At 44.9% G+C, this 25,685-nt stretch overlaps 1 protein-coding gene across 3 annotated transcripts in view; it reads left to right on the top strand.

Moving 5' to 3' along the window:
* Nucleotides 1-485: 485 nt before the first annotated feature.
* Nucleotides 486-25,685, top strand: part of ANO4 (anoctamin 4) — a 427,540-nt gene continuing 402,340 nt past the window's right edge. For all 3 annotated transcript variants that reach the window (XM_070454084.1, XM_070454083.1, XM_070454082.1), the window contains exons 1-2: nt 486-843; nt 21,276-21,359. In XM_070454084.1, coding sequence (XP_070310185.1) covers nt 723-843; nt 21,276-21,359 — 205 coding nt within the window. In that variant the 5' untranslated portion in view covers nt 486-722. The remainder of the gene's footprint in view (nt 844-21,275; nt 21,360-25,685) is intronic.

The following is a 25,685-nucleotide window of genomic DNA, read 5'->3' as shown; positions in this document are numbered from 1 at the left end:
CCGAGGGGCAGGGCAGTCATGGTGGAACAGGACACTGGTCACAGCTTCGTGGGGAGACAGGCGCACGAATCAAGGTGATAGGATGGTCTTGCCAGGACAGCTATGATCTGCTGGGGTCAGAACTCGGTACTTAGCTGTCAAGGACTTCATTAATAAAAGTCTTCAAGACAGAGCTGTGACTCTCCCCGGGGTTTTGGCCTCGAGGGAAACCCTTTCTGCGAGTGTCGCCTGGGCTGGGACTCGCACCCGAGAGCCATGCCCACCCCTGTGCCCCAGGCTCGCCCTCCAGTGGAACTTCCCTAGAAAGGGAGCTGGAGGTTCCAAGTTCCCGAAACCGTGGCGCGCTCGGAACTTCCCGATCCCGCCTCTGCCTGCGTCACCCCTGCCGCCCCCACCCCGAGGGGCACCCCTCTTTGGCCTGGACCCAGCCAGGTCCTGCTCGCCGCCCGCCGGGTGTGGCCGCAGTCACCCGGCGCCTCCGCCCGGCACCTCCCACCGCCGGCTTCGCCCCTCCTCTCTCGGGTTTGCGCGCCCTCCGGCGGGTTCAATTCCCGCGGGGATTCGGAGCACCGCGGCCCGTGTGCGTCCTCGATCCCTACTCCCTAGCAGCCGAGACCCGGCCCCTGGCACCTGCGCGCCGCCGGCTCCTCTCCGAGCGGCCGCGGCCGGCGGACTGGGCATGCTCAGCTGCGGGGCGGCCGGGCGCCGCTGGAGCCGAGCGCATGCCTTCGCGGGGCCGAGCGCCCGCCGTCCAGGGGCGCGGCACGCAGGCGGCCGCTGTCGCCGACGCCCGGGCCAGCCTGCGCAGGACGCGGGCCAGGATGGCCTCTCTCACGGCATACGGTAACGGCGGCCGATCGCGGGTTCTTGGGGCGCCTTGGGCGGCCGGGACCCGGGAGCCGTCCGATCACCCCGGAAAACTTCGGGGTTCGGCTCCCGAGAGGGTCTGGGAGGGAGGGAGCGGGCTGCAGCGCGCGCTGACCTGGGGCTGGGGGTGGGGGGTGGTAGTTGGAGGCTGCCTGGAACCTGGGAAGGGGGCATTTGTGGAGTCGGGGAAGTAAAAACGGGAGCGAATTTTAGGTGTTTTCGGGCTTTGGGACTCCAGAAAAATTCCTTCCTCTTCTTACCACCGAAAGGAAGGGATACGGGTCTTTTTCTAACGGTGTGAAGCTAGAAGTTCGATCTGCCTTCAGTCCTTGCTCATCTTGTCCCTGACTGACCTTGAACAAGTTATTTAAACTTTTCTGTGCTTGCATTTCTCCATCTGTAAATTAGAAATGAGAACATCTCTCTTGACAGATGCTATGGGGTTAAATTATATGCACCAAAATATGCTTTTAATACAGAAAAACTCAGCTTGGAAATAGTAGTTACATGGAAATGGAAGATATTTTTCCCTTCCCATTTTATTGTTAAAGACATATTTTTTAATTATTATTTTTAAGGCATTGTACAGTTCTGAAGGAACATGAAATTAGTGTGAAGGTTTCAGACTCAGCTAGAAATCCTGGCCGCTGGGGAAACCAACAAGCCTCTTTATCAACATTTCTGCTTGCCTGGAAAAAGCAATTCTCTTCCGTCCTTTATCAGAGATGCTGCTGAGAATGGATTATATGAGGCAGCAACTCAAGTAGACCTCTTCCCTTAACCTGGCTTGCAGTCAGTTGCTGTGATGACATTTAGTTTGGGCATTTTAAACACGGAAGTGCTAAGCAGTGATTGGGGGATGTTCTGAGAGGGCATCTCGGAGCCAGGGCTCCTTGGAGGGAAACTGTTGCCATTTGGCATGGAGGCTTCATTCTCCAGGCCAGTGATGTCCCTGCTCATTTCCCCAAGGTTAAAGGGGTCAGTCTCCTTTTCTTGGGATTTAAACTGACACGACTGAGGCGACTTAGCAGCAGCAGCGAATGATCATTCAGGTGGCTCTGAGGGTTTGCAACCGATGCTTGGGAACCTAACAAATTGTGAGCAGATTACAAATTGCATACCAGTAGCCTATTTTTTCCCCCCCTAAACTCAGAGCATTTTCTGCAGAGATTTGGGTGGTTTTTGTCCCTGCTGCACATTTAGCATGAAACATTGTTATTCTTGGGTTACCATTTGGGGATAATTCAACATTATGATCAGTTTTTAGTCCTATTCATTGGTAGAAATCTATTTTTACACCTTTTCCTATCAGAGAGAGCTAACTTCTGGATTTTACATGATGTTAGATTTCACATGCTTTTCTAGTGGATGTCAGTAATAGGTTTTATGTAATAATCTGTTCCATGATTTTCTAGAAGATTTAAAAGCTTAATTGGGCAGCCAGGTGGAGAAAATGAAGTCAGAGGTGAAACTGTGTTTGAAAAGCAAGTATATTTCAGTAATTAATGGAAAAAGTGGCAAATCTTTTTTTTTTTTTTGACAACTAAGGGTTATGTAGTTTCTCTTTAGAACCTTACAGGGAACTAAGACATATTTAAGTAAATATATCAATTAAAATTTGTGCTATTTTAAATATATTCTTTACACACTCCTTTCCCTCCCCTGAACCATCCCTAAAGTGGATACTCTTGGCCTCTAAGTGCACATTAGTTTCTTTGTCTATACTGAAGTGACCCAAGACACAACAAGATAAATTAGTCCATCTGGGTTTTCAACCTGGTGAATGAGTTCAGGAAAAACAGACAGAGCACATTCAATACATTCTTCATCCGCTGGATGCTGTTGAGTTTATTTTCTGATGAGAGTTTGGTCCAGTTCTAAAACCTCCATCTCTCTGAACATCGAACTGCTTTTAAAAAATATCCCCTTTCAATTCTGTTGGATTTGGGTTTAGTTTCTTGTCTAGAATTTAGAGGGTTCAATTTTTATATTCAATTGACTGATTTATTAAATGCATTTAATCCTATCTTTAGCACAGGGACTGTCAAGAGAATGAACAGTTACAGTGTAGACCATGTGTTTTAGGTTCCTAAGAAGAGAGAGAAATTTGGCTTATGTATGCATTTCATTAGCAGCAGGCTCCAGTTAAACCTCATTAACTTCCCATCCAAATTTGCATTTTTGATCCTATGTTGGAATTGCTTTTTCTGTAGTTTGGTGTGAATTTTTACATTCAGGCAGTCATCTAGTTATGTATCTTCTAGAAACATGGAATGAAATTAGGGTAATTAATAACTGTAATATGTCCTTGAAGAAATACATGTTCAGTGGATGATGCAGTTTAAAAAATTCTGGATTTTTAGTGCCTCTACCTTTTGTACTCACTACTGATCTTTCTTTCCCTATCCTCTCAATGGTGTAGGTTCTTGACCACATTTAGCTCATTATGTAATCATGTGCATGAGGCCAAGGATAGTGACAAGAGAGAAGTGCCTGGGACTTGATTCATTCTTGGCCATCCAAAAGAAAGCCCAGGGGCAGTGTCCAAGCTGCATCAGGAAGGGACTTGTGGTGAGACTGCCGGCCTGGCTTTGAGCTGTCAGCTTCTAATCTTAGGAGGCTTAATAAGGGGCCCAAGGAGTTTATAGAGCACAGTGGGAAAGATTTCAGATAAGGAAAGCCTCTCTGAGGAGACATTTGAGCAGAGGGGTGAATGAAGGAAAGGAACAAGCCATTTTGATAGGTGGGGAAAGTGCATTCCTAGCAAAGGGAACAATTAGGTGCAAAGGCCTTGGGACAGGAATGACTTTGTCATGTCCAGGGCTAGCTGGGAGGTCAGTGTGGCGAGAGCGGAGAGCAAGTAGAAGACGAGAAGGAAATGCAGTCAGAGCCAGTTTCGTTGTTATAGTATTCTCCCTTCATTTCCCTGCTACTTCTTAAAGGGCTTCTCTGTGGATAGTTTTGTTATTATAACTATTCTCTCATTTCCCTGCTGTTTCTTGAAGGGCTTCTTTCTTCCCTGCCTCTGTTTCTTGTTGCTGTTTGCCTGGGTTCTGTCCTTGGCTTTCTAATCTCACTGTCAGCCATCCGGATGGCGTTGATTAGACCTCTACCAAATGGGAGACAGTGACCCTGAGTGCACAGTCGGTCTCTTAGCAGGAAGCCTGTAAACAGCTGGGTGACAGAGTTGTAGGTAGAAGTGTGGGGTGTGCTGAGGCACAGTACTTTGTGCAAATTAGCTCGTTTAAATCTCACCACTACCTTTAAGAAACGAGTCCAATATTAGCCCTGTATCCACTTGAAAATATTCAGTCCCAGATAGGTTGAAGAATTTACTTAATCTCACCTAATAAACGGGGAGCCCAAATACAGGCTGGAGAGTTTGGCTGGGGAGCCCGAGGCTGGCGAAGTTAGGAAGAAGAGAAAATGTGCTTGTTCACGCACATGTTCACCGTGTATGGGCGGCTCTGTGGATTAACTCAAGGAGAGAGCATGGCTTGAGCAAAGGCTAAAGGCAGCAGATGACCAGAAACTCAGAACTTCTGATTGGAAGAGGGTAGGAGGGCGCATACTGAGAGCCATGCCTAACCATGTAACATGGAAATGGAGGGAAGCCAAAAAGACAAGAGCCTGGGACATAAGTCCCTTCCTAGCGCGTTGTCTTTATTGGCGCATGCGTGTTCAGTCACCTCTGACTTTTTGCAGCCCCGTGGACTGAAGCCCACCAGGCTCTTCTTCTTTTTTTTTTTCCATTTATTTTTATTAGTTGGAGGCTAATTACTTTACAATATTGTAGTGGATTTTGTCATACATTGGCATGAATCAGCCATGGATTTACATGTGTTCCCTATCCCGATCCCCCCTCCCACCTCCCTCTCTACCCGATCCCTCTGGGTCTTCTCAGTGCATCAGGCCCAGCACTTGTCTCATGCATCCCACCTGGGCTGGTGATCTGTTTCACCCTAGATAATATACATGTTTCGATGCTGTTCTCTCAAAACATCCCACCCTCACCTTCTCCCACAGAGTCCGAAAGTCTGTTCTATACATCTGAGTCTCTTTTTCTGTTTTGCATATACGGTTATCGTTACCATCTTTCTAAATCCCATATATATGTGTTAGTATACTGTAATGGTCTTTATCTTTCTGGCTTACTTCACTCTGTATAATGGGCTCCAGTTTCATCCATCTCATTAGAACTGATTCAAATGAATTCTTTTTAGTGGCTGAGTAATATTCCATGGTGTATATGTACCACAGCTTCCTTATTCATTCGTCTGCTGATGGGCATCTAGGTTGCTTCCATGTCCTGGCTATTATAACAGTGCTGCGATGAACATTGGGGTGCACGTGTCTCTTTCAGATCTGGTTTCCTCAGTGTGTATGCCCAGAAGTGGTATTGCTGGGTCATATGGCAGTTCTATTTCCAGTTTTTAAAAGAATCTCCACACTGTTCTCCATAGTGGCTGTACTAGTTTGCATTCCCACCAACAGTGTAAGAGGGTTCCCTTTTCTCCACACCCTCTCCAGCATTTACTGCTTGTAGACTTTTGGATAGCAGCCATCCTGACTGGTGTATAATGGTACCTCATTGTGGTTTTGATTTGCATTTCTCTGATAATGAGTGATGTTGAGCATCTTTTCATGTGTTTGTTAGCCATCTGTATATCTTCTTTGGAGAAATGTCTGTTGAGTTCTTTGGCCCATTTTTTGATTGGGTCATTTATTTTTCTGGAATTGAGCTGCAGGAGTTGCTTGTATATTTTTGAGATTAATCCTTTGTCTGTTGCTTCATTTGCTATTATTTTCTCCCAATCTGAGGGCTGTCTTTTCACCTTGCTCATAGTTTCCTTTGTTATGCAAAAGCTTTAAAGTTTCATTAGGTCCCATTTGTTTATTTTTGCTTTTATTTCCAATATTCTGGGAGGTGGGTCATAGAGGATCCTGCTCTGATTCATGTCGGAGAGTGTTTTGCGTATGTTCTCCTCTAGGAGTTTTATAGTTTCTGTTCTTACATTTAGATCTTTAATCCATTTTGAGTTTATTTTTGTGTATGGTGTTAGAAAGTGTTCTAGTTTCATTCTTTTACAAGTGGTTGACCAGTTTTCCCAGCACCACTTGTTAAAGAGGTTGTCTTTTTTCCATTGTATATCCTTCCCTCCTTTGTCGAAGATAAGGTGACCATAGGTTCGTGGATTTATCTCTGGGCTTTCTATTCTGTTCCATTGATCTATATTTCTGTCTTTGTGCCAGTACCATACTGTCTTGATGACTGTGGCTTTGTAGTAGAGTCCCACCAGGCTCTTCTATCCATCGAACTTTCCAGGCAAGAATACTGGCTTGGGTTGCCATTTCCTATTCGAGGGGATCTTACAGATCCAGGGATCCAACTCGCATCTCTTGCATCTCCTGCATTGGCAGGTGGATTCTTTACCACTGCGCCACCTGGGAAGCCCTTGTTTTTATCCAATGACTCCCAGATAGGAATCACCAACTTAGAGCTTCTTTTCTTGTTTGTACTACGCTTGTCTAACCAGCTGTCTGCTTGACTTCTTTACATGTATGCTCCTCTGGCATTGCAAACTCACTGTGTCCAAAACAGAATTCCTCTCCTGTACCTGTATTCTGTAGAATTAGTCCAGCTACTGAGCTCAAACTATGTTCCAGGCTCTAGCCTGGCCCTGGAATACCAGAATAAATGGGATCTCACTCTTTCTCTCAGGACGGCAGCTGGAGGAGGTAGACTCCTAAAGAGAATTATGATGCAACGTTGCAGGAGAGGGATTGCAGGGAGTGAGGGAGAGGTTGGAAAGAGTTACCCAGAGGAGATGATGTTAAAAGACCCACTGGGAGAAGAAGGGCATTCCAGGGAGGGGCAAGAGCATGACCAAAGGTGAGGAGAGCAACACGGTGTTGGTGGAGCATGACGTTCACGACAGGAGAGGTTGGCAGGGGCCAGCATGCTCTATCTGGTACCTAGGCTGGAATCTGGGGAGTCATCTTTGAATCCTCTCTTATCAGAACACACTAACAGTGACCTTAGGCAAGCAAATTGACCTCTGGGGCCTCAATTTTCTTATCTGCAAAATGGGATCCCTCTGAGGTTTAAATACAACAGTAGTTGTAAGAGCTTATGAGTGACACATAGTAAGTACTCAGTAAGCATGGCTATTACTGTCAACTGCCTCTCTCAGCCCATGTATGCTCAACCACTAAATTCCATTGATTCTTCTTCCTTCAAGTGTTTATACTCTGTTTTCTCCTCTCTTTTCCCACTGCTCCTATCCTAGTCAAGGTCACTGCCAGTTTTGACTGCAGTAGCAGCCTCCCAACTATCTCTGCCTCAGTCCAAGCCTCTTTGATCCCAGTTTGCAAATCTAATGCTGTTATTCCTGTGCTTAAAACTCTCCCAGGGACCCCCTCTGCTTACAGGTCGAAGTCTGACTTCCCTAGGTTGACAAACAAGGCCGTTCAGGAGCTGACCATCCTTCTTTTCTGATGTGCTTGGTCCCAGCATCCAGCTTTTCAGGGAGGGAAGTGGCTGATTGCGCCTGGTTTTCTCAGCTGTCTGGACTTGGCCCATGCTCTGAAACAGCCCCCTCCTCCTTTATGAGGTTCACTGTCCCTCACCTTTGACCTCCCCATCCTACTGTGTTCCTTTCTTGGGACCTTTCAGGTTCCTCCTATCCCGGACAACTTTTTTTTTTTTTTTTTTTGTGGTGCAACAAAGACTTCTCTCTGCGGGTTGTAAAGTCCCAAAGGCCAAGGATTAGATCTGTGTTTTTTTTTTTTTTAGTGCCTGTAATACCTTTTTAAAAAACTATTTATTTACTTCTTTGGCTGGACCGGGTCTTAGTTTTGGCACTTCATTGCAGCATGCAAGATCTTTAGTTGCAGCATTGGAACACTTAGTTGCAGCATGTGAGACCTGATTCCCTGCCCAGTGATCAAACCCTCATCCCCTGCATTGGGAGTGCAGAGTTTTAGCCACTGGACCACCAGCTAAGTTCCTGGTGCCTAGCCCAGCAGCTGGCACATACTGGCTGAACAATCCTTGCCAGTCTGATCAACTCGAAGACTGAATGGACAATAGGAGAGGGTAGTACGCCACACATACCTTTTTAAGACTTCATTTTCCTATTGCAAATAAGTAACAAAACTTTTGGGCTTCCCAGGTGGCACAGTAGTAAGGAATCCACCTGCCAACGCAGGAAACACAGATTTGATCCCTGGCTCGGAAAGATCCCCTAGAGTAGGAAATGGCAACTCTCTGCAGTATTCTTGCCTGGAGAATCCCATGGGGAGAGTTGCCGGTGGGCCACAGTCCATGGGATCACAAAGAGTGGGACACAGCCGAGCACACACATATACAACAGAACTTTATCCTTCAGAAAATAGAAATGAACGACAAGCAGAAGCGTCCACACTGCGAGGTGAAATCTGAAGTATGCTGACAGGCCAGAAGTCATGCTTTAGCTGCGAAAAAAATCTAAGGAGCTATTTGAAGGCGTCTGTTGTTCTTGTCCTCCACCAACTGGCATGCTTGTTATTATGCAATCCAGACATTCATGGTCAACATTGATTAGGGTCCTTTTTGATTAAGAAACTGCTGCAAAGCCTGCACAGATTAGTTTTTGACCTTCAGCCCTTCACACTTAAAAAATTTCTTTCTGGGGTAAAATTGAAATTTTATTGTGATCCTGTGAAGAAACCCTTTAATCTCTTCCTTTAAAACATGATGTTCTTTGTAATAGGCATGTGGATTTTTCTATTAGAACTTAGTCCTAGACAAACTGTTCATGGCTACCAACAAAGTTTCTAGAACAACCATTCAACATATATTTTGTGAGTGCTCACTATGTGTCAGGCACTGCTGTGGGTTCTGGAAGTAAGAGCAAAATTAAAAACCGTTTGCATGAATCTTATTACATTGTAATAATGCTGCTGCTGCTAAGTCACTTCAGTCGTGTCCGACTCTGTGCGACCCCATAGACGGCAGCCCACCAGGCTCCCCCGTCCCTGGGATTCTCCAGGCAAGAACACTGGAGTGGGTTGCCATTTCCTTCTCCAATGCATGAAAGTGAAAAGTGAAAGTGAAGTCGCTCAGTCGTGCCTGACTCTTCACGACCCCATAGACTGCAGCCCACCAGGCTCCTCTGTCCATGGGATTTTCCAGGCAAGAGTACTGGAGTGGGTTGCCATTGCCTTCTCCGTGAATAATGAGGTATGGATATTTACCTTCTGGAAAAAATGACGAAGAATGTAGGCCTTTCAACACTGAATCAAAAAGGTACAAGGAGGAAACAAAAGGAAAGGAAAGGCTTTTCTCTAATTAGGATTTTCCTGGAAGGTCTTTTTGCCACTGTGTCTGTGAGAGTGGAATCAAAGGGAAGCTGAGATAATGAATATCAGGCCCCGTGTTTAAAATGCAGGAATGGTGACTGAAGTATTTGAAAGCTTGCTAGAGTCTTTGGCAAACATTTATTGTGCTTTTTATGTATTAGGCAGAGCCAGGCACTGTGGACACAAGGTGAATAAGCATTGACTTTGCCCCCCAGAGGTTTGGGTCTAGCTCAGGTCCAGTGGGAGATGCAGAGGAGAGAACCATTCCTAGTACATTCCTAGTCCCCTACACACCAACCTTCAAGCTGCAAGCTTTCAAAGATGCGAACATGCTTTCCATCAAGGTCAGGTGTGAGTGAAACTGCAGCTTGTCCTCCATCTCCTCTCGCTGACGATCTCTCAGCTCTATCATCTCCCACCTCCTCCGCCTCCTCCAGGCAGTAGCTCTTCTTGCCTGTTCACTTGGTGCCGATCTCTGTATGCCAGCGTTGTACAGTTCAGTCCAGTTCAGTCGCTCAGTCGTGTCCGACTCTCTGTGACCCCATGGACTGCAGCACGCCAGGCCTCCCTGTCCATCACCAACTCCTGGAGCTTACTCAAACTCAGGTCCATCGAGTCGGGATGCCATCTAGCCATCTCATCCTCTGTCATCCCCTTCTCCACTTCAATCTTTCCCAGCATCGGATCTTTTCAAATGAGTCAGTTCTTTGCATCAGGTGACCAAAGTATTGGAGTTTCAGCTTCAGCGTCAGTCTTTCCAATGAATATTCAGGACTGATTTCCTTTAGGATGGACTGGTTGGATCTCCTTGCAGTCCAAGGGATTGTACTGTCCTACTGTACTTTTCAAGGTATTCTATTTTAAGACTAAACACGTTTTATTTGTTGTGTTTGTTTTTTATGCATTATTTGTGTGAAAAGTATTATAAACCTATTACAGTACGGTACTATATAGGATTGTGTTAGTTGGGTACCTAGGCTAACTTTGTTGGACTTAAAAACAAATGAGACTTTTGAACTCGCTCTTAGAACAGAACTCGTTTGTACGTTGGGGACTTACTACTGGTACATCTGGTCCCTGAGCTGCCTGTCTGCTGGTGCTGCTGCAGCGTCACGTGAAGGAGCAAAGGCGACAATGTTAGGAAAACCTAGAAAGCCCTGGAGCATCGCAGTACACAGCACTCTGGCGTGTTTATTGTTGTCGTGGGGCAAGCTCTGTGGAGTGAAGCGCCCTCCACACTTTGATGAATTCATCAGCACCTTGGGGAGACTTCCCACGGCACCAGCTCCTGCCTGGGGCCAGCCTGCGGCTGCTCTGTGAAATAGACACTCGGTGCTTTTTAAATGAAGGAATTTCAGTTGCAATGAAAAGGAAGAATTTGAGGCTCAGGGAGCTTAGGGGATGAGATACAGGCTATAGCAGCAAGGAGGAAAGGGTTGGCTTTGAATATTAAACTTTTCTGTAAGCCTATAAAATGCACAGCAGACATGGAGTAAATCACACCAGTATTTCTAAGGAACATGCATATGCACATACAGACGCACATCCCACCCACACGATTGATATTTTGTTTTCTTACTAGTGGATTTTCTAGAGCCTTTTATACACAATTTTAAGTGATTTACAAAAAAAAAACAAAACACGATAAAGATGTGGTAAGCAATTGTAGCTCACTCTCCACATAATAAATATATATTTTTAAAAACTAAATGTTATTTCTAGTATACTACTGTAGAGTGGCAATTAAACAAATTGTGAATTTTTTGATACTGTCAATAGTTATGTGTCATTATCAGTTTGGTAGTACTTGAGTTTCATCTGTCCATATGTATCAGCAGATTTCTAATATGTTTTAAGGGTTTAATGAAAATATTTTCTTTTTTCTTTTTTTTTTAGTATGTCTTCCCTTTCTTGTGGGTGAGATGTTCTCCCAGACTTTGTGGACTGTGATTCCAGGGGAGGATTTTACTGGGGCTTGGAGACCCCAGACCTGTAACATTGGCATCACCTGGGATTCTATTAGAAATGCAACTGTCAATCTCAGGAGTGCTGAAAAATATGTAGAATTCCAGACCCACCCCAGAGTTAGTAAATCAAGCTCTTCACTCTAACAAATGCCCAAATGATTTGTAGTCTCAAATTTTCTGTATTTTCACTAAAATTTTCCTTGATCAGCCAGTTATTAAGTATATTAAAATCTTCTCCTCTGATGATGGATTTGTCAGTTTCTCCTTATAGCTGTATTAATTTTTGCTTCATATATTTTGAGGTTGTTATCTTAAATAGCTCAGATGTAATATTTTTTATATCTTCCTAAAGAATCAAGCCTTTTATTGAACCTTCCTGAAACTTTTATCATTATTTATTGCCCCTCTTTATGCTTAATAATGTTTTTGTGTTAAAACCCTTTTCATCTAAAATTAACATAGTATCTCTAGCTTTATTTGATTAATGCTTGTTGTATCTTTTTATATCTTTTACGTTCAACATTTCTGTGTCTTTCTGTTATACGTGTTTCTCTTATAAATAGCACTTAGTTGATTTTTTTTTTGTTTTCAAAATCCATTTCACAATATCTTAAATAGCAAATTTAGACCATTTACATGTATTGTTATTACTAGTGTATTTGAACTTAATTCTATCATTTTACTTCAGATTTTCTTTTGTCTTATTTTTTCCTATCCTTTAATTTTCATTTATTCCCTCTAAGTTGAATTTTTTTGTTAATTTCCCTCTCCCATTCTTACTCACCATCTGTCTCCAATAAAAAATTAATTTAAAAAGCACTAGGTTTGTCTTATACTAAGCCAACCAATATTTGAGGACAGAGGCAAAGACAGAAGGAGGACAGATTATTAATGTAAGCTGGGTTAAGTGGGTTCCTACTGTATCTGGGGCTACATGTTTGACAGTCATTTGTCTGATGAAATTCTACAGAGAATGAGATAGACCTCAAATCATGGACCCTGTTTTCAGAGGCCAACTTAACAGGAATGTATGACAAAACTGAACCCAATTTTTATTTGTCTCAAATTATTTTGGGGATACTTATAATCAGTATGTTCTTGTAACAAAATCAGGCTGCTTTACAGTGTTGTGTTAAATTCCGCTGTATAGCGAAGTATATGAGTTATATGTACCTATCTATCTTTGTTGTATTTTCTTCCTATTTAGGCCGCCACAGAGCAGTGAGCAGGTTCCCTGTGCGGGTTCTCAGTAATTATCTATCTTACACACCGCAGTGTGTGTATGTCAGTCCCAACCGCCCCACTCATCCCACCTCCCCTCCCCTCCTCGGTATCCATACGTTTGTTCTTTACATCTGTGTCTCTGTTTATGCTTTGCCAATAAGTTCATCTGTATCATTTTTCCAGATTCCATGTATACATGATATTATATATTTACTTTTTTCTTTCTGACTTCACCCAGGATGACAGTCTCTAGGTCTATCCATATCTCTGCATATGACACTATTCCTTTCCTTTTAAGGACTGAGTTATAGTTCATTGTATATATGTACACATCTTCTTTATCCATTCCTATGTTGAGGGACATTTCGGTAGCTTCAGTGTCCTAGCTGTTGTAAATAGAGCTTCAGTGAACATTGGGATGAAAGATGGAGAAGCTCTATACAGTCACCAAAAAGAAGACCAGGAGCTGACTGTGGCTGAGATCATGAACTCCTTATTGCCAAATTCAAACTTCAATTGAAGAAAGTAGGAAAACCACTAGACCAGTCAAGTATGACCTAAATCAAACCCATTATGATTATACAGTGGAAGTGACAAATAGATTCAAGGGATTAGATCTGATACAGTGCCTGAAGTACTATGGATGGAGGTTCGTGACATTGTATAGGAGGCAGGGATCAAGACCATCCCCAAGAAAGGCAAAAAGGCAAAATGGTTGTCTGAGGAGGCCTTACAAATAGCTGTGAGAAGAAGAGAAGCAAAGGGCAAAGGAGAAAAAGAAAGATATGCCCATTTGAATGCAGAATTACAAAGAATAGCAAGGAGAGATAAGAAAGCCTTCCTCAGTGATCAATGCAAAGAAATAGAGGAAAACAATATAATGGGAAAGACTAGAGATCTTTCCAAGAAAATTAGAGATACCAAGGGAAACTTTCATGCAAAGATGAGCTCAATAAAGGACAGAAATGCTATGAACCTAACAGAAGCAGAAGATATTAAGAAGCGGTGGCAAGAATACACAGAAGAACTACACAAAAAAAGATCTTCATGACCCAGATAATCACAATGGTGTGATCACTCACCTAGAACCAGACATCCTGGAATGTGAAGTCAAGTGGGCCTTAGGAAGCATCACAATGAACAAAGCTAGTGGAGGTGATGGGATTCCAGTTGACTATTTCAAATCCTAAAAGTTGATGCTGTGAAAGTGCTGCTCTCAATATGCCAGCAAATTTGTAAAACTCAGCAGTGGCCACAGGACTGGAAAAGGTCAGTTTTGATTCCAATCCCTAAGAAAGGCAGTGCCAAAGAATGCTCAAACTACTGCACAACTGCACACATCTCACACACTAGCAAAGTAATGCTCAAACTTCTCCAAGCCAGGCTTCAACAGTACATGAACCATGAACTTCCAGATGTTCAAGGTGAATTTAGAAAAGGCAGAGGAACCAGAGATCAAATTGCCAACATCCATTGGATCATAGAAAAAGCAAGAGAATTCCAGAAAAACATCTACTTCTGCTTAAGGTGGATTTAGAAAAGGCAGAGGAACCAGAGTTCAAATTGCCAACATCCACTGGATCATAGAAAAAGCAACAGAATTCCAGAAAAACATCTACTTTTGCTTTATTGACTATGCCAAAGCCTTTGACTGTGTGGATCACAACAAACTGTGGAAAATTCTTCAAGAGATGGGAATACCAGACCACCTGACCTGCCTCCTGAGAAATCTGTATGCAGGTCAGGAAGGAACAGTTAGAACTAGACATGGAACAACAGACTGGTTTCAAATCAGGAAAGGAGTACGTCAAGGCTGTATATTTTCACCCTGCTTATTTAACTTATATGCAGAGTACATAATGAGAAATGCTGGACTGGATGAAGCACAAGCTGGAATCAAGATTGCTGGGAGAAATATCAATCACCTCAGATATTCAGATGACATCACCCTTATGGCAGAAAGAGAAGAACTAAAGAGCCTCTTGATGAAAGTGAAAGAGGAGAGTTAAAATAAAAATATTGGCTTAAAACTCAACATTCAGAAAACTAAGGTCATGGCATCTGGTCCCATCACTTCATGGCAAATAGATGGAGAAACAATGGAAACAGTGACAGATTTTATTTTTGGGGGCTCCAAAATCATTGCAGATGGTGACTGCAGCCATGAAATTAAAAGACACTTAACTGCTTGGAAGGAAAGTTATGACCAACCTAGACAACATATTAAAAAGCAGAGACATTACTTTGCCAACAAATGTCCGTCTAGTCAAAGCTATGGTTTTTTCCAGTAGACAGGTATGGATGTGAGAGTTGCACTATAAAGAAAGCTGAGTGCTGAAGAATTGATGCTTTTGAACTGTGGTGTTGGAGAAGACTGTTGAGAATCCCCTGGACTGCAAGGAGATCCAACCAGTCCATCCTAGGGGAGATCAGTCCTGAATATTCATTGGAAGGACTGATGTTGAAGCTGAAACTCCAATACTTTGGCCACCTGATGCAAAGAACTGACTCATTTGAAAAGATCCTGATGCTGGGAAAGATTGAAGGTGGAAGGAGAAGGGGAGGACAGAGGATGAGATGGTTGGATGGCATCACTGACTCAATGGACATGAGTTTGAGTGAACTCTGGGAGTTGGTGATGGACAGGGAAGCCTGGCGTGCTGCAGTCCATGGGATTGCAAAGAATCAGACATGACTGATGGAACTGAACTGACTCATCATTTCAAATTATGGTTTTCTCACGGTATGTGCCCAACAAACCTAGGTTTTAATTCCAGCTTTGTGACTTCCCTGAACTGTGATTCTGGGCAAGTTTTCTAATTTGTAAGCCTCTAGACAGTGGGATAATCATACCTATCTTAAAAGAGTCTTTTTGGAGCACAAATGAAATAATGATGGAAATGAAGTAATGAATCTTTAGCTCAGTGCCTGACAAGGAGTATGTAGTCAGTGACTACTGTTTTATGAATCCACCACCATTTCATTTTCTTAGATGTTTTGTCTAAATGCAAATGCAGAATTTGCATTTCTACATCTTGCCCTACTGTAATTTCTGTTCCTCTTTATTTTTGCAAAAAAAGCTTTTGTAAATACAGACTGGTGGTCAAGACAGATTGATAATTTAACAAATATTTATAAAATGAATACCTTGTGACCACCACCTAGGTCAAGAATAGGACATTCCCAGCACTGTGGAGCACGCCCGCATTCCCCGTACTTTCTCACAATTCAAACTGTTTTCTTTCTTAGCAAATGGAATCACCATGCTGACTAATTATTCTTGTGTTAATTATTTTGATACTTTTCCTTACAGTTTTACCATCTATGTATGCATCTATAAATAATTCAGTTTAGTTTTGTTGAAATTTTCATAGAGTCATACATCATTTGAGTATAATATATGTGCTTCTTTCACTAAACTTTATGTTTGTGAGGTCTGTTGATAGTATTTTGTGTTGCTTTGCTTCGTTCATTTCCTTTGCTAGATGCTATTCCATTTTATGAGTACCTTTGTTCTCTTTAAATATAATTAGTGTTAGTTGCTCAGTCATGTCCAACTCTTCGTGACCCCAAGGACTGTAGCCTGAGAGGGTCCTCTGTTCAAGGTATTCTCAAGGCAAGAATACTTGAGTAGGTTGCCATGCACTTTTCTAAGGGATCTTCCTGACCCCGGGATCGATGCCATCCAGTCATCTCATCCTCTGCCATCCCCTTCTCCTCCTGCCCCCAATCCCTCCCAGCATCAGGGTCTTTTCCAATGAGTCAACTCTTCCCATGAGGTGGCCAAAGTATTGGAGTTTCAGCTTCAGCATCAGTCCTTCCAATGAACACCCAGGACTGATCTTCTTTAGAATGGACTGGCTGAATCTCCTTGCAGTCCAAGGGACTCAAGAGTCTTCTCCAATGCCACAGCTCAAAAGCATCAATTTTTTGGTGCTCAGCTTTCTTCACAGTCCAACTCTCACATCCATACATGACCACTGGAAAAACCATAGCCTTGACCAGACAGACTTTTGTTGGCAAAATAATGTCTCTGCTTTTTAATATGCTTTCAAGGGTGGTCATAACTTTCCTTCCAAGGAGTAAGCGTCTTTTAATTTCATGGCTGCAGTCACCATCTGCAGTGATTTTGGAGTCCCAAAAAATAAAGTCTGACACTATTCCCACTGTCTCCCCATCTATTTCCCATGAGGTGATGGGACCAGATGCCATGATCTTAGTTTTGTAAATGTTGAGCTTTAAGCCAACTTTTTCACTCTCCTCTTTCACTTTCATCAAGAGGCTTTTTAGTTCCTCTTCACTTTCTGCCATAAGGGTGGTGTCATCTGCATATCTGAGGTTATTGATATTGTTCCCTTCAATCTTGATTCCAGCCTGTGCTTCTTCCAGCCCAGCGTTTCTCATGATGTACTCTGCATATAAGTTAAATAAACAGGGTGATAATATACAGCCTTGACGGACTCCTTTTCCTATTTGGAACCAGGCTGTTGTTCCATGTCCAGTTCTAACTGTTGCTTCCTGACCTGCATACAGGTTTCTCAAGAGGCAGGTCAGGTGGTCTGGTATTCCCATCTCCTTCAGAATTTTCCAGAGTTTATTGTGATCCACACAGTCGAAGGCTTTGGCGTAGTCAATAAAGCAGAAGTAGATGTTTTTTCTGGAACTCTCTTGCTTTTTTGATGATCCAGCGGATATTGGCAATTTGATCTCTGGTTCCTCTGCCTTTTCTAAAACCAGCTTGAACATCTGGAAGTTCACAGTTCACGTATTGCTGAAGCCTGGCTTGGAGAATTTTGAGCATTACTTTACTAGCGTGTGAGATGAGTGCAATTGTGCGGTAGTTTGAGCATTCTTTAGGATTGCCTTTCTTTGGGATTGGAATGAAAACTGACCTTTTCCAGTCCTGTGGCCATTGCTGAGTTTTCCAAATTTGCTGGCATATTGAGTGCAGCACTTTCACAGCATCATCTTTCAGGATTTGAAATAGCTCTGCTGGAATTCCATCACCTCCACTAGCTTTGTTCCTAGTGATGCTTTCTAAGGCCCAGTTGACTTCACATTCCAGGATGTCTGGCTCTAGGTGAGTGATCCCACCATTGTGATGATCTGGGTCGTGAAGATCTTTTTTGTACAGTTCTTCTGTGTATTCTTGCCACCTCTTCTTAATATCTTCTGCTTCTGTTAGGTCAATAGCATTTCTGTCCTTTATTGAGCCCATCTTTGTATGAAATGTTCCCTTGGCATCTCTAATTTTCTTGAAGAGATCTCTAGTCTTTCCCATTCTGTTGTTTTCCTCTATTTCTTTGCACTGATCACTGAGGAAGGCTTTCTTATCTCTCCTGGCTATTCTTTGGAACTCTGCATTCAAATGAGAATATCTTTCCTTTTCTCCTTTGCTTTTCGCTTCTCTTCATTTCACAGCTATTTGTAAGGCCTCAGATAACCATTTTGCCTTTTTGCATTTCTTTTCCATGGGGATGGTCTTGATCCCTGTCTCCTGTACAATGTCACAAACCTCCGTCCATAGTTCGGGAGCTGACTGTGGCTCAGATCAAATTCAGACTTAAACTGAAGAAAGTAGGGATAACCACTAGAACCACTAGACCATTCAGGTATGACCTAAATCAAATCCCTTATGACTATACAGTGGAAGTGATAAGTAGATTTAAGGGACTAGATCTGATAGACAGAGAGCCTGATGAACTAATGTAGATTACTGACTTCAAAACCCACAAAGTTCATTAACCTCATTCATAGGCTCAAGTTTTTCCACTAGTTACTTGATTTTATTTAACTACAGTTTGTTCCTAAAAGATTAAATGGCTAGTCAAGCCCTCTCACATTCTTTTGGTTTTAATTCTTATATAGGAAAACATCTTCTTTAAAGAGTCACTTTGTACCAAAACTACCATAGTTCTTTGTACTTACTTTTGCTCTTTGAGTCTTTTCAAAATATTGCGAAACTATGCCCTAGTTTTACCATTCAGATTCAACTCAAATTTCAGTAGATTTTCCTGTTCAAATGTATGTGCAGTCTCTTCCCAGGCACTCATTGCTAATTCAAACATTCTGCTTCTTTGTTGATTACTAAGTCTCAGTGTTCTTGTCTTTTTCATTCCTTTTCTCTTCTCTCCATTCATAATCATTTCTGTGGCTACTGAATCTCCCTGTCACCTCTCCCCACGCTTTGATGCCATTGACCTTGTCCCTTTTCACTTCCAAAATATTTTAAGGGCAGATCATTCGTGAAGGGTTTTTAAAAATTAGGAATGACAGCTTTAGAGTAGTTGTAGTTTGATATGTTTTAGGTCTGGGTGTTGTTGATTCAGCTGATTCCACAAATATATATAGAATTACTTGCTAACTATGCATTTCGAGTGGCTGATTTATTTTTGTCAACCATGCCTCATCCTCTTCTACCTCCTCCCCTAGCCCAGGAAAAGTGAGATAAGCACTATTGTCACCATTTTCAGATGTTAAGATCAGGACTAAAGAAGTTGAGAGCTTGACCAAGTTCACAGAGTTCATGTACAGCAAAGCTGGGGCTTCAGGCCTCAGGTCTGCTGACTCTCAGTCAAGTGCGCTTTCTCCTTGAACCTCTGTTGAAGTTACAGTTCATAAGGGGAAATGGTCATGTATTTTTTCTTTAATTTCATGCATTCCTTTATTCTTTCTTTCAAACAATGAACGTATATTGAGGATTCACCTTTTGCAGGCATAGCACTAAGGTCCGGAAATAACAAGTTGAATAATGCGTGGACCTGCCCTTGACAAGCACATGGTTTGGGTACCTCTGTGCTGTTCTTAGCTGTTGAGTCCTGTCTGACTCTCTGCGACCCCATGGACTGTAGCCCGCCAGGCTCCTCTGTCCATGGGATTCTCCAGGCCAGAATACTGGAGTGGGTTACCATGCCCTCCTCCAGGGGAGCTTCCCAACCTAGGGATCGAACCCAGGTTTCCCTCATTGCAGGCGGATTCTTTAGCATCTGAGCCACTCAGGAAGCCCTAGGGGTACCCGAAACAGAGTACAATCTCGCATGCGCGATACTGTGGGCGGGTCTACGGCGCCTGAAGCCCCCTAGAGAGAGGAGATGGTCTGGGAAGGTTTCTTAGAGAAGGAATTGGTTGCATGAACTTGCTTGAATTACTTTCTCCACATTAACATTTGTTTAGTTCCTTGTTCGTGGAGCTACAGTGACCTTGATGTGGCCTCTCGGGCTTCTCTGCTTGCTGGCTCATTACCTGCTTTTGTCAATACTCTGCAACTGCTTTCAAACCACAAGCACATCCAGACGCCCCTGCGGATGACTCCCATTTCCTGCTCTCTTTGCCTAGGCACCTGTGGGTCTTTCCTCCGAGAGTGTTCATCTGCAAAGCCATCTTCTCTAATGGGCCGCATTACTGTTCTTAAAATATGACTCCACATGTTTCTAAAAACCCTTTCTCTTTGAGTACATTTGACTAATTCTTAATTATTTCTCTCCTTCAGACCTGTAATTTTTAACATTATAGATTAGACTTTAATAATGAGTTTTCCTGGTATCACATAACAAATAATATTCATATATTTCCTTCAGGTCAGTTTTGCAGCCATTCTTATAATAACTTTTTGTCTCTAACCTGTAATGTGTTATATTAGATGATATTTATTTTGATATTTAAAAAATATTTCATTTTGTTTGACTGTGCTGGGTCTTACTGGCAGCATGTGGGATTTTTAGCTGTGGCATGTGGAATCCAGTTCTCTGACCAGGGATAGAACCCAGGCCCCCTGCATTGGGATCATGGAGTCCTGGCTACTGGACTACCAGGGAAATCCCTGTTTTGATATTTTAAAATCACTTATGGCCTGCCGTTTTCATAGACATTTTAAGGCAGTTCTGATCTTGGTTGGAGCTCTGCTCTGCCACATGCTGTTGTGTGACCTCAGGCAAACAACAAGTGCTGAGCCACTTGGAGCCTCAGCTTTTCCATCAGACACATGGGGTGACACCTGCCGTGCTCCACCCCATGCGTGAGGCCAGGTGGCCGGAGATGCTAAGGTGCCATGTAAACGGGAGGTTTGGTGTCTCTGCTACTCTGCCTGGAACGCGATCTGCTCATGGTACTGAGGTCTGCATGGCAGCCGGCTGAACTGAGCCTGGAAGGGAATTGAGCCCACTCTCTGCCTCCACTGCCTTGCCTGCCATGGTTTGGCCACCACCACCTTGTCTCAGGATGACCGAGTGGGCTCAATAAAGCAGTCTGTCAGCCTCTCCTTTCACACTCCTCTTGTCTGTTCCCCTTGCTGCCTCAAAGTGATCCTTCTGAAATGAAAATGGAATCCTGTTCTCTTGGCAGGATCCAGACTGGTTAATATGGTTTATAAAGACCCTTTGTGGTCCAGCCACTGCTCACCTCTCTTTTACTGTGTTTAGCTGCTAAGTCATGAAGCTGAGACTTCTGAGTTTCTAGACATGATGATGGCACTCTGCCTGGGTCTTTCCCCTTAATGCACCCCCCTTTTGCCTAGTTGGATAGTATTCATCTCTTAGGTTTTAGTTCAGATGTCACTTCCTCCGCGAAGCCTTACCTGATACATTCTAGTTTGGATTAGGTGTTTTTTCACCTGGTCATACAGTCCTCTCCCAGTGCCCTCCTCCTGTTTTAATAACAGTGACACCAAACCGAAATTGTCTATATGACAATCTGGGTTGTTTGTCAGAATGTTCGAAATGCCTGGCCCCTAGCATTTCCTGCAATTAATGAACCAATGAATGAGTACGAGTTTCTTGGACACAGACATTTGGTTTATTTACCAGCAGTCATAAATCTACTTTGTGATCATGGTATTTATCAGAATGTAATTAACCTCCTCTTTTATTTTCTTAACAGACAAAGATATAAGCAGTGGGAGTTATAACCTTTCCTCTGCAACGACCGGCAGCTACTACAGTTGTGTCAGCCAGGTCACCATAGGTAAGCCACTGAGCCATGTTTTAATGAAAATTATTATTACCTGTAAAGGATTGGGGTGTGGGGCTGAGAAAGGAGTGAGTAGAAAATGTAAAGACCCTCAAATTTATTTTCAGGATCAGGGCACTTGCTTGTGGACTCAACTTGCTGGGGCGCCCTCTTGTGGATCATTATTACTTTTGCATAGAGATGGTTGGAGCTAATGTGGTCCAGAGAGATTTAAAAAACATGGGTTTCCCTAACTCTCCATCATTTGCTTTCTCTTTCATTTGTCTATCACCTGTATTATTATGTACTTAATATAAAAGCTGACTTAGTTTTTTAAGATTTATTTTCATTTATTTTAAAAAGAGAATTTATATCACAATAGCAAATAGTATGTTTCCTATAATTTAATGCATAGTAGTGAAAGTCGCTCAGTTGTGTCTGACTCTTTGCAACCCCATGGACTGTAGCCCGCCAGGCTCTTCTGTCCATGGGGATTCTCCAGGCAAGAATACCGGAGTGGGTTGCTGTTCCCTTCTCCAGAGGATCTTCAACCCAGGGATTGAACCTGGGTCTTCCGCATTGCGGGCAGATTCTTTACCGTCTGAGACACCAGGGAAGCCCTCTTCCCAGGTGGCTCAGTGGTAAAGAATCTGCCTACCAATTTAACGCATACATGTGTAAAATAACAATGAATTAGTGTTACTGAATGCTAGCTGTGCTTTGGGGGATTCTGTGTGTACCAGCTGCCCTATCCCCTGACATCTCAGAAATAACATCGCCTGTCATAGCACATGGCCTCCTCAGAAACTTGAAGTCTGCAGCTTGGGGCGTGTGGCTCTCTATCCCTCCCTCCCGGGTGAGGGACTCCCTGCAGATACCGTAGGGTCCTAGCAGAACATAACATGCTCACCTAGCACTACTCTTTGGGGGAAGTACAACTAGGATAGAAACAATATCCGTAATAGGAAGACCTAAGAAGCACATTTCTTGAAAAGCCCAGAGAATTTCTAGAAGGGGAGACTGAGGAAGGTTAAAGTTAGACATCTACCCTGGTAACATCCCTGGAGCCATGTCAGTGGATGATGGGAGGGAAGCCAGGTTACAGGCCCTTGAATGAGGGCCTTGAATGAGTAATGAACTGTGAGTAGAGATGTCTCTTAAGATACTTGTCAATGAACATGGAGGGGTAAGTGGTGAAAACCAAGTGCTGTTCTAGGTGCTTTTTCTGTATGTACCCATTTAATCCTCATAAAGTCCCATGAGATGGATGCTGTTATTTCCTCCATTTTACAGATGAGGAAACAAGGGATGAGATGAGGAGGGAGGCGGGAGGGGGTTCAGGATGGGGAACACTTGTAAATCCATGGCTGATTCATGTCAATGTATGGCAAAAACCACTACAATATTGTAAAGTAATTAGCCTCCAACTAATTAAAATAAGTGAAAAAAAATAAAATGGGCTTTAACTTTTGGAGTCTCTTAAAAAAAAAAGAAAAAGTTAAAAAGTAAGAAAGAAAGAACACCTGGGTGGTAAGAGCTGGGATTTGAGCCCAGGTAATCCAACTCCCGTTGGACGTCACACTTGTGAAATTGCCATGGGTCTAGTCAACTGTGGCCACCATGTCAGGGTGTTATGAAATGAATTTGTTTCTCCAAAGATAGATTGAAGCTTTGACCTCTGGTACCTGTGAATTGACCTTATTTGAAAGTAGGGTGTATACAGATATAACCAAGTTAGGATGAGGCCATATGCACTTAGGATGGGGCTTCTAATTCAATGTGACTGGTGTCTTTGTAAGCAGAGGAGAAGAGAGACACGAGACATATATATATATGTATATGTGTATATATATATAGGGAGAGCATCGTGTGATGACAGAGGCAAAGATTAGAGGCTGGTGTTTACAAGTCCAGGAACTCCAAGGATCGCCAGCAACATCGCAGCTAAGAAAAATGCAAATAACAGATTTTCTCCTAGAGACTTCAGAGAGAGCACAGCCCTGCCAAAATCTTGATTTCAGATTTCTAGCCTCTAAAACTGCAAGAGGATACATTTCTGTTTTTTTTTTTTTAAAGCCACCTAGTTTGTGGCCTTTTGTTATGGTAGCCCTCGGAAGCTCATGTAACCGGGTCTTTAAAAAAACTATTTTATTAATATATCTTGGCCGTGATGGGTCTTTGCTGCTGTGCGAGCTTTTCTCGAGTTGTAGAGAGCAGAGGCTGCTGTTGTGGCCGAGCACAGGCCCCTCGCTGCAGGGGCTTCAGTAGCTGTGGCCGAGCACAGGCCCCTCGCTGCAGGGGCTTCAGCAGTTGTGGCCGAGCACAGGCCCCTCACTGCAGGGGCTTCAGTAGCTGTGGCCGAGCACAGGCTCCTCGCTGCAGGGGCTTCAGTAGCTGTGGCCGAGCACAGGCCCCTCGCTGCAGGGGCTTCAGTAGCTGTGGCCGAGCGCAGGCCCCTCGCTGCAGGGGCTTCAGTAGCTGTGGCCGAGCGCAGGCCCCTCGCTGCAGGGGCTTCAGTAGCTGTGGCCGAGCGCAGGCCCCTCGCTGCAGGGGCTTCAGCAGTTGTGGCCGAGCACAGGCCCCTCGCTGCAGGGGCTTCAGTAGCTGTGGCCGAGCGCAGGCCCCTCGCTGCAGGGGCTTCAGTAGCTGTGGCCGAGCGCAGGCCCCTCGCTGCAGGGGCTTCAGTAGCTGTGGCCGAGCACAGGCCCCTCGCTGCAGGGGCTTCAGCAGTTGTGGCCGAGCACAGGCCCCTCGCTGCAGGGGCTTCAGCAGTTGTGGCCGAGCACAGGCCCCTCGCTGCAGGGGCTTCAGTAGCTGTGGCCGAGCACAGGCCCCTCGCTGCAGGGGCTTCAGCAGTTGTGGCCGAGCACAGGCCCCTCGCTGCAGGGGCTTCAGCAGTTGTGGCCGAGCACAGGCCCCTCGCTGCAGGGGCTTCAGTAGCTGTGGCCGAGCGCAGGCCCCTCGCTGCAGGGGCTTCAGTAGCTGTGGCCGAGCGCAGGCCCCTCGCTGCAGGGGCTTCAGTAGCTGTGGCCGAGCGCAGGCCCCTCGCTGCAGGGGCTTCAGTAGCTGTGGCCGAGCGCAGGCCCCTCGCTGCAGGGGCTTCAGTAGCTGTGGCCGAGCGCAGGCCCCTCGCTGCAGGGGCTTCAGTAGCTGTGGCCGAGCGCAGGCCCCTCGCTGCAGGGGCTTCAGTAGCTGTGGCCGAGCGCAGGCCCCTCGCTGCAGGGGCTTCAGTAGCTGTGGCCGAGCGCAGGCCCCTCGCTGCAGGGGCTTCAGTAGCTGTGGCCGAGCGCAGGCCCCTCGCTGCAGGGGCTTCAGTAGCTGTGGCCGAGCGCAGGCCCCTCGCTGCAGGGGCTTCAGCAGCTGTGGCCGAGCGCAGGCCCCTCGCTGCAGGGGCTTCAGCAGCTGTGGCCGAGCACAGGCTCCTCGCTGCAGGGGCTTCAGTAGCTGTGGCCGAGCGCAGGCCCCTCGCTGCAGGGGCTTCAGTAGCTGTGGCCGAGCGCAGGCCCCTCGCTGCAGGGGCTTCAGTAGCTGTGGCCGAGCGCAGGCCCCTCGCTGCAGGGGCTTCAGTAGCTGTGGCCGAGCACAGGCCCCTCACTGCAGGGGCTTCAGCAGTTGTGGCCGAGCACAGGCCCCTCGCTGCAGGGGCTTCAGTAGCTGTGGCCGAGCACAGGCCCCTCGCTGCAGGGGCTTCAGTAGCTGTGGCCGAGCACAGGCCCCTCACTGAGGGGCTTCTCTTGTGGCCGAGCACAGGCCCCTCGCTGCAGGGGCTTCAGTAGCTGTTCCTGAGCGCAGGCCCCTCACTGCAGGGGCTTCAGTAGCTGTTCCTGAGCGCAGGCCCCTCGCTGCAGGGGCTTCAGTAGCTGTTCCTGAGCGCAGGCCCCTCGCTGCAGGGGCTTTTCAGCAGTTTGGCTTCCAGGCTCTAGTGGTGCACAGGCTTGGTTGCACCGCAGCATGTGGGGTCTTCCTGGACCAGGGATCAAACCTGTGTCCCCTGCATTAGCAGGTGGATTCTTTTCCACGATTCTGCCAAGTAAGTCCATGTGCCAGGTTCTTACCTATGTACTCACCTCTGAAGAAGGGGTGGGTATGACAGACCGTTTTCTCAGAAGGTGATGGGCCCTTGAATGCTGCTTCTGTTTCAACAAACTCAAGCCAGCTGAACCCATAAGGAAAATTAGCACTCTTACGAAAAACCTGAATGAACTTTTGGGCCAACCCAATATTATTTCACATAACAGGAAAGTCTGTTGGGAGGACCGGTTGATTAAGCTGCTCAGTGATGCTGTGAAAGACCTTCTTCCTTTTGCCTTCCTAGGAGAATCTATCTCTGTGGTGGCAGCC

The sequence above is a fragment of the Odocoileus virginianus genome, chromosome 23 (assembly GCF_023699985.2).
Source record: "Odocoileus virginianus isolate 20LAN1187 ecotype Illinois chromosome 23, Ovbor_1.2, whole genome shotgun sequence".
NCBI lineage: Eukaryota > Metazoa > Chordata > Mammalia > Artiodactyla > Cervidae > Odocoileus > Odocoileus virginianus.
Note: the sequence above shows the minus strand (reverse complement) of the source record. Positions and strands in the feature narration are given on the sequence as shown.